Source organism: Myotis davidii, unplaced genomic scaffold (genome assembly GCF_000327345.1).
Source record: "Myotis davidii unplaced genomic scaffold, ASM32734v1 scaffold1471, whole genome shotgun sequence".
Classification (NCBI taxonomy): Eukaryota; Metazoa; Chordata; class Mammalia; order Chiroptera; family Vespertilionidae; genus Myotis; species Myotis davidii.
This window is the reverse complement of record NW_006284003.1, coordinates 205,208-219,626: the sequence shown is the minus strand read 5'-3', so window position 1 is coordinate 219,626 and position 14,419 is coordinate 205,208. Positions and strand designations below refer to the sequence as shown.

Here is a 14,419-nt window from a genome sequence, read left to right as displayed (position 1 = left end):
ATTCCCTCTCATTATTGATGTTTCTATCTCTATCGCCCTCTCCCTTCCTCTCTTTAAGCAATAAAAAAAAATTTTTTTTAAAAATAGGATCCTTACTTTAAATCATTTGGAAACCTCATGGGTCTTTAATGCACCTGAATTCAAATCTGGCATGAAACAGATCAAGAAATAAAGAAATAAATGACTATGCTTTTTTTTTTAAAAAAAAAAGTATAAGATAACAAGCAACAAGGACATTATAAATGCCAATAGAAATAACATTCTATTCTTCGTCTTCTAATTAATTCTGTTATTGTTCTAAATAACATGTTGCAAAGAATTTCTACAGGAACCAGCAGAGAGATTGGGGGAAAGAACAAAAGCATGAAACAGGAAAGACAGAAAAGCAATGGGAACGTGTGCAATAGATAAATACGGATGCATTTCAGCTAAGACTCAGCAAGGTTCAGATGCGTTGTCCTGCCCAGTCTCCCGAGGATTTCGCCATTGCTGACGCTCACCAGGACGAGCGGAAATTCATCAGTGTTACTGTGCAGATCCAGAGGCCCTCCAGGCCGATGCTAAACGCAGCCTGATGGCTGGACCACATCAATAAAGGGACGAGGCAGCGTGCTGCTCAGCTTCAAAGCAAAAAGGGTCTTGGCATCTGGGACGTGCCTGCGTTTCCCGGATGCACCAGAGAATGCTTAGAGCAGTGGTTCTCAACCTTCCTAATGCCGCGACCCTTTAATACAGTTCCTCATGTTGTGGGGACCCCCGATTTCCTTGTTACAAATGGAACATAATTAAAGCATAGTGATTAATCACAAAACAATATGTAATTATATATGTGTTTTCCGATGGTCTTAGGCGACCCCTGTGAAAGGGTCGTTCGATCCCCAAAGGGGTGGCGACCCACACGTTGAGAACTGCTGGCTTAGCGGTTAAGGTTGTTGTTACACAATGCTCTGTTTTATTTCTTTGAAATGACTCACTACAAATAATAAAGATCTATTGAAAAGCCATACAGGTTAAGCCAGGCTATATATTCTCCAGAAAAATATTTAAATTGTGGAGCACTTGTATACCTACGGGATGTGTGCAACACATGTTTTGAATGCTTTTTGGTTTGTGCAGGACTTTATCTGAGAAGATCTTTCTATGCTGAGACTGTGGTTGCTTAAACTCTACACAAACACCTGGAAGAAAAGTAAGAGGTGTAGTCAACCACGCGGGAATTCCCCCTGCTGGACGCCACCCAGACGTGTGCTCGACCTCATGTAGATAACCAGACGCAGGAGCCCAGGAGAGAGACTGGGAATGCTCTGGACGTGTGGGTGTCATGGAGACAAGGGTTGTTTCAAACCTGCCCCTTTTAACGATCCCTCCTTCCCCTATTACCATTGAGTAAAGCTCATTCTAAGGCAAGAAATGAAATTTCTGGATACAGGTTTGCAAATCTCATATGGAAATCGTTTCAAGGCATGTAGCAGGGGGTGAGAACTCCTTTAGCCCCTGGGTCAGGGTTTCTCAATCTTGATACCATCGACATTTGGAACATGATCAGTCTTTGCTGTGGGGGCTGTCCTGGGTACTAAGATATTTAGCAGCATCCCTGCCTCAACCCACTAAATGCAGTGGCACCCACTTCCCTTCAGTCACGACAACCAAAACTCTTTCCAGACATTTCCAAATGTCCCTTAGGGGAGTCATACCCAGTGGAGGGACACTTAGCTAAGTGATTTGGATGCACTCACCAAAATAGAAACATTGATTTGATGTGAAAACTAAATTTTGGTTCCCCAAACCACTATTGTGAATGGAAGACACAGGATGAAGTAGTAGGAATTAAACTGGAATATACTAGTAAGTCATGAGGCTTCTGGCCCCTCTGTCACTCACTGACACTAAGTCAGGTACAAGAAAAGCTACTTCAATATTCAATTTAAAATCACAATACATCTCCAAAGTCCAGCATCTGTGATTTCCCCATATCCCAACCAACGCTTTCCTTTTCCAAAGTATATATTACATACATTTTAAACATACTATTTAATTTACTTAAATACTACTAGTATGTATGCTCCAAGTAAAAAGGGGCCTTGCTCACTGATGTATTTCCAAGTCCCTTGTCGAGTGCATAGGATATAGTAAGAGTTCAATAAATATTTGTTAAATGAATCTCCTTTAGTCTACTGTTTCCTAACCTCAGTTGATACCAAACCTCCCCACTGCCCCACATCTCTATTAACATCAGATTATAAACAATTTGGAAAAAAAAACAACTAGGATAGAATGATCCTCCTATGTCCTTTCTAGCTCCGACTTATTCTGGGTTCTGTGGCTATAATTGGACTTTATTAGAGAGAAAGATGGCATTGATAAAAGAGCATTCTCCCAGCATCCTGATTTCTTAACGCACATGTATGCTCTTGTCTAAGTGCATGGTTCTCGACATTTGGCAATGTTGAGAGAGAGCTAAGATTGTCACAGGGAGGAGGGTAATACTGCATTTCATGGGTAGAGGCCTGGGATGCGGCTAAACGTCCCACAACACACAGGACACCCACCCCACCCCCATCCCGTAACAAAGAAGTACCTGGCCCCAAATGTCAACAGTGTTGAGATGAAAGTCAAAAATATATACTTCCTGACATTTTATTCTGTGGCTACCTGATTCATTAATATGTAGGAACAATAAACTTAAAGAAGCACTTGTGATTCAAACTCCAGTTTGGGATTTGGGACATTAATCTAGGTTAACAAGAGTGTGTAAAAAAGAGTACGCAGCCAATCTATGCCTCAGTTTCCTCACCTCCCTAAGTGTCATAATCAGGAGTCTGTGCTTCAAAGGAGTCGAATGAACCTTAATGAGTACCCAGAATGTATTCTGAGCCTCTCAGCGAAAGGTTTTACAGAAGCTAAAATTGTGATTAAATTATTCTTATAACTAAGTCTTCATCTATAATCAAGTAGCATAGGACTGAAGATGATAAAAAATATTTTTCCAAGTAGTCAATCTAAGATTTATCAATTCAAAGAGGATGCTATTAAGGTCTGTAATGCAATGCTACGAACACCTGTGTTTTCCTTTTTGTCTCTCTCTCATGATAATGCGGAAACAGTGTTTAGCCAGGAGGCAGCACAGTGAGACCCAGACAAGTGCCTCGGAGTCAGACACATCTTGCAACCACTTAGTGTGCGATTACGGTCAGTTACTCCGTCTCCCCGGGGTCTCAGCTTTCATTATCTTTACAATGAGGAGAATTATACTCACGTCAAATGATGAAAATTTAAAAGTGCTAATAGGTGGAAAGCACCTGTACACAGTGGGTGCTTAATAAGTGCTATTTCCCTTTCCATCCTCTGTGCTTTCTGAGATCGAATCTGGAAATAAATACGTTAACGTCTGGCGCGCAGGGAACGTGAAAGCTTTACCCGGCCAATTGTTTCAACCTCCTCCCCTATAAGGTGTTTCATAAAAGCCGCCAAAGCACTGCAGAGTTCACCTATTGGACAGTCCTTTTCTGTGTCATGTCTTTCGTGCTTTCCCTTCTAAGGCCAGGAGTGAAGACTAGACCAGCTAGGGTGAGGGCAGCCAGAGGAAGGAGAGGAATCGGGTGCCTGGGATCACAGAGTGGCTGGGGAAACAGCCTCTGAGCGATAAAGAAGCTCCGTGTGGGTCAGGCTTCTGGCGAAGTTCACTCTTTATCGGTGCCCTCGAGGAAGAGGTCAACATAGAAGGCGTATGAAGAAACTGGTCAAAAGTCGGCTCCATTCTGTGGTCTGCAGAGGAGTTTGGGATGAATGACGTGGGTCCTGTGTAGTTTAGTTGGAGAATTCTGAAGAGCACATTGAGGTTCAAGTTGACAGGAGAACAGACTCGAGCTTGGCCACCGAGGGGAATAAGAGCAGCATGCACCTTGCGGTCAGGAGGACAGGGTCCTCTTTCGGCTCTGCTTCTCCTCCACTTACGTGACTTCGGGCCAATTGCTTAAACGCTTTGAGCCTGATGTCCCTCTCGCCCTCAGAGGACTGTGCTTTGTAGATTAAATTAGGCAACATATGTGAGAGTGCCTAGCACAGTACCTGAAATTCAGGCATTCAGCCAAGTCTAAATCTTTATGCAAATCTCCATGGATTTCAGTGTTATACAGTAATTTCTATTCATGATAAAATGCCTCCCACATGTATTCCATGAACAACTTGTTCCATGAGCTATTGAGGGGGACAAGAGAGCTAAAGGGAAGGAGAAGTAGTTCCGTAGTCAAATCAAGTTCAGATGTGCTACATACTATATCTCTCTCTCAGATATCCCATGCAAGCTTCTCTATGATTCTGGGATGTGAAGCACACCATCTAGCTACCTAGTAATAACTTGATTTGTTTAGCTGATTCGAATCAGCTTTCCTAATACCTTTGTTAATGGAGCAGCCATTGACTCTTCAGAGCTGGTATTCCATAGAAATGCCGCAAGAGCAAAAACTTACTAGCAATCAAGATTCTGGGACCTTCCCTCTGAACATAGATCCTTCTTATTTAGTAAAAGAGTTCCCCTTCTGCTCAAGAGCGCACCCACCAGTCCCTTTAGCTTTATTACAGGTCTTCACTCATTCAAATAGGCAGAATATTAATGTGCTCATACTGTCTAAGTCAGAGAAGAACAGAAAGCACTACAGCATTTAGGATTAAGGAGCATATTGATTGTTCGCTTTGTGAATCATCCCAGCATTAATTTCTAATTAGAGGTGGGCTTTAGCTGGCCACCCAATGTCTCTGGGGTACTTCTTCAAACAGTCAATCTTTACATCCACATGAATGACCAACAATAGTAATCACTACCACAAGTTAAACTTGCTAAGGAAGCTAAATATACAAGATGTTTTCATATGTTTTACCTCATCTGTTTCTTTAAACACATTTTGGTATTGCCCCACTTGACAGATGAGATAACTGAGGCTTGAACAACCACCTAAGTCAATGGCAGAGTCAAAGCCCAAACCCTATTCTTTGGTTCTCAGTCCAGTGGTTTATTATTTATTATCTATACTAATTCCTGGTGTGTTGGACATGGAGTACATGCTAATATTAATAGCTATAACTTACATTTTTTAAATGTTCTTTTTTTTTTTGCTGAGTTTTTAGAGAGAGAGGAGGAGAGAGGTGGGGCTTTAGCTGGCCACTGATGATCGATCAACTATACAACCCCCTACTGGGGATCGAGCCCACATGTGGCCTGACCAGGAATTGAACTGGTGACCTCTTGGTTCCTGGGTCAATGCTCAACCACTGAGCCACACCTGCCAGGCCTTACATTAAAAACAAACAAACAAAAAACACATAACAACTGAAACTTAAGGTCCTTGAAGAGTAAGTATTCCCCTTTCTTGCTGGCTGGGTAGGCCAATGACTGAAGAGAAGGAAGGGAGATAAGTCTGCAGCTCCTCCCCTTAGGCCAGTTAGCACACCACGATAAGAATGGGCAAGTTTTTTCATGCAGTGAGAAAAATCATGGAGTCTAGAGCCGTACTTCCTGGGCCTGAATCCCAGCTTCTTCACTAATTAGCTGTACAAGCTTGGAAAAACTCACCTCCTATTTTTGTGCTTCAGTCTCCTCACGTGTAAATTCTGTATTATCATGGCACCTACCACGTAGGTGGTTGTGATGACTGAATGAAGAGCGATGAAGCAGAGCAGAAAACAACTATACTGCAAATGCCTGTGGTTTATATTGTACGCGTAACAATATAAGGTTCTTGCTGGCTGTCTTGGAAAGACAACCCACTACTGATAAGATAGTTTCTTACTGGAAAAATGTGCTTCCTGTTCCAAAAACATCTACTAAATGAGGCTGGAGACAACGATGCCACTCAAAAATTATGGACATAAACGCTGAGTAATTTCCACCTCCCTCTGCTCATTCTAAAGAAAATAATATACATCAGAATCAGATTTAAATCATGTTTGGATTAGTCCTTGGTAGGCATCATTTTGTTCCATTGGTTCCACTCATTTCAAGCTGAATTAGAAACATCGTCAGCATAGCTACATGAGCATTGATATCCAACACAAGCAGGAGCCTATTTAAAATAGCCTCAATTAAGGTTATAATTTCTTCCAGGATTCTCCTATAAATCTGAGGATTATTTAAAAACATAAATCATCTTCAAAAGCAATTCCTTTGTAACAATGAAGAATAAAAAGGGCATGTAAGTGAAGCGACATCAATCTATTGCTGGGGGTTTGGAGGGGGGCGAGAGAAATCTCCTATCAGCTCTGCTGTGTTCACACATGGAAGCCAGTAGCAAGTCTGACCAGTATTCTAATATTTCTTATTTGATCTACTAAACACAAGTGAAGTCAATGTATTAATGTTTTGGGAACAGGATTTTCAAAAACATTTTCTTGAGTTACAAGATTTTTTAAATATGTTACATTGATTTTTTTACAGAGAAGGGAGAGGGATAGAGTTGGAAACATTGATGAGAGAGAAACATTGATCAGCTGCCTCCTGCACATCTCCTACCAGGGATGTGCCCGCAACCAAGATAAATGCCCCTGACCGGAATCGAACCTGGGACCTTTCAGTCTGCAGGCCGGCATTCTATCCACTGAGCCAAACCGGTTAGGCTTGAGTTACAAGATGTTTGATTAAAATTGCAAGTAGTACATTTTCTAGAAAGGAAATCCTGAGGAATCATTTCTCTTAGGCAAGAGCAGTTGAATTGGTGGTGGTGAGGCCTTCCTTGTTCATATCCATTTACCAGTTTCTAATACTGTGCACCCAGATACTACACTTTATCAGGGCAATGGAGGCGAACCCTGGGAATGTGTTCTGTTAAGAGAAGGATGCCGGTTTTTCTAATCATGACTACAGAGACCTCTGCTGGTACATGTTGGAACTACAATCAGGATCGGAAAGAAAAAGCAAGAATGAAGAGAACAGAGATGAATTTCTCCATTTTTTCTTCCTTTGTCCATATACTACCATAAAAAATCCTATAAAGAGGCTATACTCACTTACAAGGTGTCATTTTACTAGGATACGGTTAATAGTCACTTTTCTTTGAGGTGACGGGAGAAGGGTATCAAATTTATAAAGAAAGAAAATACAGCACCACAAGAACTGGACTGTAATACATCTTCCACAGCCATCCGATAAACTGGTAAATTATTCAAGGTCTACCTCCAAGAAGAGTCTAGAAGAGGGACCCAGTGAGTAGAATTACTGCGGCCTGTTAATCTTGTTAATTTTGAGGATTTCTTACTCTTGTTATTCTGAGGGTTGGACATATTATATAACTTCTAAGTGTCACTTAATACCTGCATGTCTATTTTCCTTTTTACACTGTCTCCATCTTACCCAAGATAGGTTCGTTAATTGGTAAAGGCAGTCTCAAGCCACCCCTTTTTTTGTTTGATTTTCTGGAAGCCAAGAGCTGTTTTTGCCAACCCCTCCTGGCTGCCTCATGCCTCCCGCTCTAGATGTTTCAGACTCTCGGTGCTAACACGGTCCTAGAGTGACCTCTTGCTGCACGATGTGTACATGAGCCTGCAAGCCCGGTCCTGGATGCCCGTGAATTGTCAAGACAGAAACCTGTCTGCATGTGAAAGTGAATGCATTTACCTGCATAAATGGAATGACCCAGCACTATCCACCTTAACTGTCTCACGTTTCAATACTCTGTAAACTACTGGTTTTCCCATTACTGAGCAGTAATAGAAAGAATAATCTCCCTCCAAAATACACTCCATGAGCTTGTGAAATGGTCTATGAATTTATCCCCTTAGATTCTGCTTCAAAACATTTCACTTTCCTAATCAGATACGTGCTGGATACTATATACAGGACTACTGAATAAGCAAAAGAATTTACATGTGTGGAGTGGCAGAGTTCCCTGTGGGGTCCATGATTTGAAATTCCATGGTATCTGAATTAAATTCCAAAGACGGGTTTATGACGAAAAGAATGGTCTTACTGTTTAAGTCCTTTTGGCTAAATTTCTCACGGATAAATTCACCTACAAAGAGAGAATGAGAGAGGAAGGACTTTAGTGGGTGAGCAAACAAAACAGCAAATAAGAGCTGACAAAATTGTATGGCTATTTTATTTTAAGTACTGGCTTTCAAGATCTCTGAAGTATATTCTTTAAAGACATTGACACTTGTCGCGACTATCTTAAAACTCATATGCAATGAACTTAAATGGGTCTCTAAAGTTTACTCTGTCTCAGAAATATCGTGCCTTAAAGAAAATATAAAAATAGAGGAAGACTAGGAAGAGACAGTAATAAAATATGTAATTCTTGCCGTCTTCTTGAGTGATTTATTTTGATCACTGTCTTCATAAAGCAGAAACAGTATACAATCCAGAAAGACCACCATACCAAAAAACCCAGAATTTAAAAAAAAAACAACTGATATCATTTAGAATCTATTTTAGAGAAAACTCCCAAATATGAATTTGGCTCTGACACTGAGTGTTCCTCTGACTATATTACAATCTAGCTGGGTTTTTTTTGTAAAGTAAACAACAACAGTATATAGGGAAACAGCATGTCAGTATTTAGTTCTCCCACTCAAGATGAACTTGGAAAGGCTCATCTTCAAACTCTCTTTTGCACCAATATTGATGTATAAATGGCATCTATCAGTAAGGCCTGGGGAGTGTTTACCAAATGGGCCTGTGTTTAATTAAATTACTTTCTAGCATTGCCAGGCACTGGGTATTTTATAATGAGCAAGAACAAGATGAAGGGAGACAGTACCTGTTGTTGTGTTCTCCAGGTGTCCATGTTGGGGGCCTCGTAAAATCTTAAAGATAATCTGATCATCCTCGGTGTCAGGGTCTGACGCCTTCAACACACGGGAAGTGATGTAAATCCCGTAACAGCCACTTTTCAGGAGTCCCACTTGAGAGGCGGAATGCAAGTGTGTGATGTGGGGGGCTGTTTTGTCCAACTGGTCCACCTAAATGGTCAATCATTACAAGTTTATACAAAGGCTTCTCCTCCCCATGGGGTCTTAATGGTTAATGATGACAAACGTTCCTGAACCTCATTGGATCCCTTTTCCTCTTCTTTTGTTAATTTCTGCAAAAGACTGTCTTGTTCACAATACCCTCGCAAATCTCATAGAGCCTGGGACAGAGGTGGACTTTCCATTGTAAACCTTGACCCAGCTTTATTTACCTGTCTCACTCCCCCATTAGGATGTAAGCTCCCCCATCTATTCCTTACACCTGGTACAGTGCCTGACCATAACAGGAGCTCAGGGAATGTTGGTTCCATGGATATATTAAGACTGAATTGTACCGCAAACTTAATGTTAGCTCCACAGAAAGATTCCCCCATTTTCCCAGTGTTTGGTTACTTACAGAAACAAAGTTATAAGGGTTTACAAATGCATTGAATATTTTTGTCATGCCTTTGTTCAAAGGGCAAAAATGTTCAATAAAAAGAGAAATCCCTCACTAAGAAAATGATGAGAGGTAATTATGCATAGGTATCTGTGTATCTGTTTCATGGATGATGAGAACAGGTGAACTCAATTTGTGAAGACGGTGCCTGGACAAAGAGATGTAGAGGTTCAAACACTACAAAGGGCCTCATTAGGTGCAGCAGGGAGCTTGGTCCATCTTGCAAATAACAGTTATTTGTTAGGGATGGATCAGGTTTAGATGGATTAGCACATTTACCACTGATATCAGAAAACAAGTACAAGATCACTTACCTTCATTCCCTTTACCCCTAACTTCAGTTCTTAACTTCACTTACCCCAAAATAATACCACTATAAATCTTAGTTCATCATAGCAAAGTGAGAATAAGTGCCAATGATAAGCATATATATACACACGAGGCCCGATGCACAAAATTCGTATAAGAGTAGGCCTCCCTTCCCTCCGGCTGCCAGTACCCAGGACCCAGGCTTCCCTTGCAGCCTCCGGCTTCATCCGGAAGGTCGTCCAGAAGGATATCTGGTCTAATTAGCATATTATGTTTTCATTATTATAGATATATATATATACACACATGTGTGTGTATATATGTATATATGTACATATACATATATGATATTTAAAAGAAACAGAGGTAGGAAGAACTGATAATAATTTCTACAACTTAGTGTTAACTGATTTAAAAACCCAGTTATTATTTTTTTGCAGAATAGAAGACAACTCTAACACCATTTTGGTTCAAATCAAACACATATATATATTCATTCAGACATGGGCAAAACTGTGGGATCATTTGCACAAATGTGTACATTTGTCTTGGGGTGGCGAAAACGTACCACTCCTCTTTTGTGTATTTCTACATGGAATTTTGTAACAACCAAATACTTTTTCCTCTCAGGTTGACAAGGTCCTTGTTGATTAACAAAAATAATCATAAGAAGCTGAATATAACACAAATAAATGGAAGGATATACTCTGCTCATGAATTGGAAGAATTAATATCATTAAAAATTCATACTATTCATACTACACAAAGCAATATACAGATTCAATACAATTCCTAGCAAAAATGCCATTTTTTTTTCACAGAACTAGAACAAACCATCGTAAACTTTATATGAAATCATTAAAGGCCCTGAATAGCTGAAGCAATTTTGAGAAAGAATGAAGTTGGAGGTTTTATGCTCCCTAATTTCAAACTATACTACAATGCTATAGTTATCAAAACAGTATGGTACTGGCACAGAAACAGACACACAGGGCAGTGGAACAGAATTGAGAGAGCCCAGAAATAAACCCATGTTGATATAGTCAAATAATTTACAACCAAGGAGGCAAGAATATACACTGGGGAATACACAGTCTCTTTAATAAATGCTTTTGGGAAAACTGGACAACTATACGCAGAAAAAAAAGAAACTAGGTCACTTTCTTTCACCAAAATAGACTCAAAAAGGATTAAACTTAAATGTAAGACTTCAAACCATCAAACTAGAAGAAAACATAGGCAACAAAATCTTTAACATCACTCTTGGCAAATTCCTTTTAGATATGTCTCCTCGGGCGAGTGCAACAAAAGTAAAAATAAACAAATGGGACTACATCAAACTAAAAATTTTTTTCACAGCAAAAGAAACCATCAACAAAACAAAAAGACAGTCCACTGAATGGGGGAAGACATTCACAAGTGATATATCTAATAAGGGGTTAGTATCTAAAATATATAAAATACTTATACAACACAACATAAAAAAACACACACAAACCAAGCTGATTAAAAAATGGGCAGAGGATCTAGATAGATATTGGTCAAAAAAAGACATACAGATGGCCAACAGACTCATGAAAAGATGCTCAACATCAGCAAGCATCAGGGAAATGCAAATCAAAACCACAATGAGCTATGGATCTCCTCACACCTGTCAGAATAACTATTATGAAAAGGACAGCAAACAAAAAGTGTTGGGGAGAATGTTGAGCAAAGAGAACGCAGCTGCACTGGTGTGTGATTGTAAACTGACACAGCCACTATGGAAAACAGTACAGAGATTCCTCAAAAAAACTGAAAATAGAAATACCATATGACGCAGCAATTTCACTTCTGAATATTTAGCAGAAGAAAACAGAAACACTAATTTGAAAAATATATACACCCTCATGCTCAATACAGCACTATTTACAATAATCAAGATATGGAAGCAACCTAGTTGTCCACTGATAGATCAATAAATAAAGATTGGTATATATCAGACATAACTCAGTCATTAAAAAATAAAATCTTGTCAGCCCAGTGTGGCGTGGTAGGTGAGCATCAACTTATGAACCAGGAGGTCACGGTTCGATTCCTGGTCAGGACACATGCCTGGGTTGTGGGCACCATCCCCCGTAGGGGGCAAGCAGGAGGCAGCTAATCAATCATTCTCTCTCATCTTCTGTCCCTCTCTCCTTCTTCCTTCCTCTCTCTGAAATCAATAAAAACATATTAAAATAAAATTTTGTTGTGACAACACAGATGAATCCAGAAGGTATTATGATAAGTAAAGTAATATAGATGGAAAAAAGACTTCACTCACATGTGGAACCTAAAAGATAAGATAAATGAATAAACAAAACAAAAGAGAAATAAACTCATAGATGCAGAGAACAAACCTATGGTTGCCAGAGGGGAGGGCAGTGGAGGATGGGCAAAAAAGGTGAAGGAAATAGAGAGGTATAAACCTCTATTTATGAACTAAATAATTCATAGGAATGAAATGCATGCAAAGGGAATATAGCCAATATTATAATATGTTGGTACAGTGACAAATAGTTACTAGACATTTCATGGTGATCACTTAGTAAAGTCTATAAATGTCAAATCGCTATGTTGTAAATATAAAACTAATTAAATATTGTATGTCAAGTATACTTTTAAAATTTTTGGAAATAAATCATGTTGACTAATGTTTGTAGGAACAGGCATTCTATATTTTGCTGATAGGAGTGCAAATTAGTGAAAATTTTCTGAATAGAAATTTGGCATGTATGTACACTGAAATGTGCACATACTTTGATCTAAAGATTTCACTTTTTTAAGTATATCCTGCAGAAATAGACATGTACACAAAATGCATATATATGGATGCTTACTAACATTCCAGAAAAGACAGAAGTCCAACATGGGATTTATAAACCATCTCTACCTGAGACTGAATGCTATGCAGCCTTTAAAAATCATGTTTTCAAGAGAGATTTAATGACATGAAAATTTTTTCATAATATAATGAAGAGTGGAAACAGACAATATATATAATAATACATAGAATATCATGCCATTTTTATTGCACAGAAGAATGGAAGTCACCAACAATAGTTATCTTTTAATGGTATGATTGTGAAGGATATTTTTTTTCTTGTCCTTTTCTATAGTTTATGAATTCTTTTTTTTTTGAAATATATTTTTATTGATTTCAGAGAGGAAGGGAGAGTGAGAGATAGAAACATCAATGATGAGAGAAAATCATTGATTGGCTGCCTCCTGCATCACCCCCCCCACCACCACCACCACCACCACTGAGGATCGAGCCCGCAACCTGAGCATGTGCCCTGACCCAGAATTGAACTGTGACCTCCTGGTTCATAGCACAACGCTCAACCACTGAGTCACGCCGGCCGGGCAGTTTATGAATTCTTTACAATAAACAATTATTTTGTAAATTGAAAAGCAACACACATTTTTAAAAGTTACAGTCATTCTCCTTTTCTGAAAAGTATGGATGGCGAACTCTGCTGTGCAGTTGGGTGGAAGGTGGGGAACCTTAATTTTCAGGGCCTTTGGAAGGGAGAAGGTATTACAGCTCTGATGGCCATTAGGTTGGGTGGTCAATGTCAGGAGAGAGAAAATCAAAATGCTTCTTGCCAAGTAAGAATTTCTTAAAGTTGATAAATATCTGAGTGTAGGTGGGTTTTATAAAATGTTATGTTTTCCTTGAAAACAAGAGTGTTACAAGAGGAATGGGTATCTATTGGGACCATTTGTTTCTTAAAAATGTTAGTATCTGAACTCTGGTCATATGGCCACCTGTTGTGTCTTTGGTCATACGTGTGCTAAAAGGTATTTTAAGTCTTATTAAAATTCTAGATTCTTCAAAAGCAAGTCTTCTGCCTCCGAATAAATCGAAGCATTTTAAAATACTGGAGTATAGGACATTATTGTTGTTGCTTTTAAAGAGAAGGCTAGCTTTATAAAAGATTACATAGCAAGATACGGTTAATACATATAAAGAAATTAAAAAATATAAAACAAGTCACATAATTACTGTTTTAAGAAGTCATGTATTGAAAGGTTCTGCACAAAAATAGGAGACAGTGCTTGACCTGGAATAGTCAGAGGAGGTTTTGTGAAGAAAATAATAATCCCTGAAAGTAGCTGGGACTTAGGAAGGATAAAGGAAAGGTAGGCTTTCATGGGGCAGATGTACCAGTTATTTATGGCTGTGTAAGAAATGACTCCAAAACATAATGACCTAATACCACAATGGTTCATTTTAGAGGAGGAGGAAGAAGAGGAGGAGGAGGAGAAGGGGGAGGAGGAGAAGAGCACTCACTGTATGTCATCATGACTCTTCACCTTTTTATTCAGATCCCCTCTTAGAGACAGTGAGTTAATTTTATGTGTCAACATAGATGAGCAATGATGCCCAGTTGTTTGTTCAAACACCTGTCAAGATGTTGCTGTGGAGACATTGTTTAGATGTGATTACATTTATATCAGTAGACCTTGAATAAGGCCAATTACCCTCTAGAAAGTGGGTGGGCCTCATCCAATCAGTAGAAGGCCTTAAGAGAAAAGACTGAAGTCCCTTGAAGTGGAAGAAAGTCTGCCCCCAGGACTGCCTTTGCACTCAAGGAATCATCAGCTCCTGCTGGCTGTCCCTCCTGCTGGCCTGCCCTGCAGATTTTGGACATGTCAGACCCTGCAATTGAGGAGCCAATTCCTGAA

At 39.5% G+C, this 14,419-nt stretch overlaps 1 protein-coding gene across 1 annotated transcript in view; it reads right to left on the bottom strand.

Moving 5' to 3' along the window:
• Positions 1–14,419, bottom strand: part of FREM1 (FRAS1 related extracellular matrix 1) — a 122,806-nt gene that overhangs the window by 31,476 nt on the left and 76,911 nt on the right. The window contains 2 exon segments of the mRNA XM_006754231.2: positions 7,856–8,000; positions 8,748–8,949. Coding sequence (XP_006754294.1) covers positions 7,856–8,000; positions 8,748–8,949 — 347 coding nt within the window.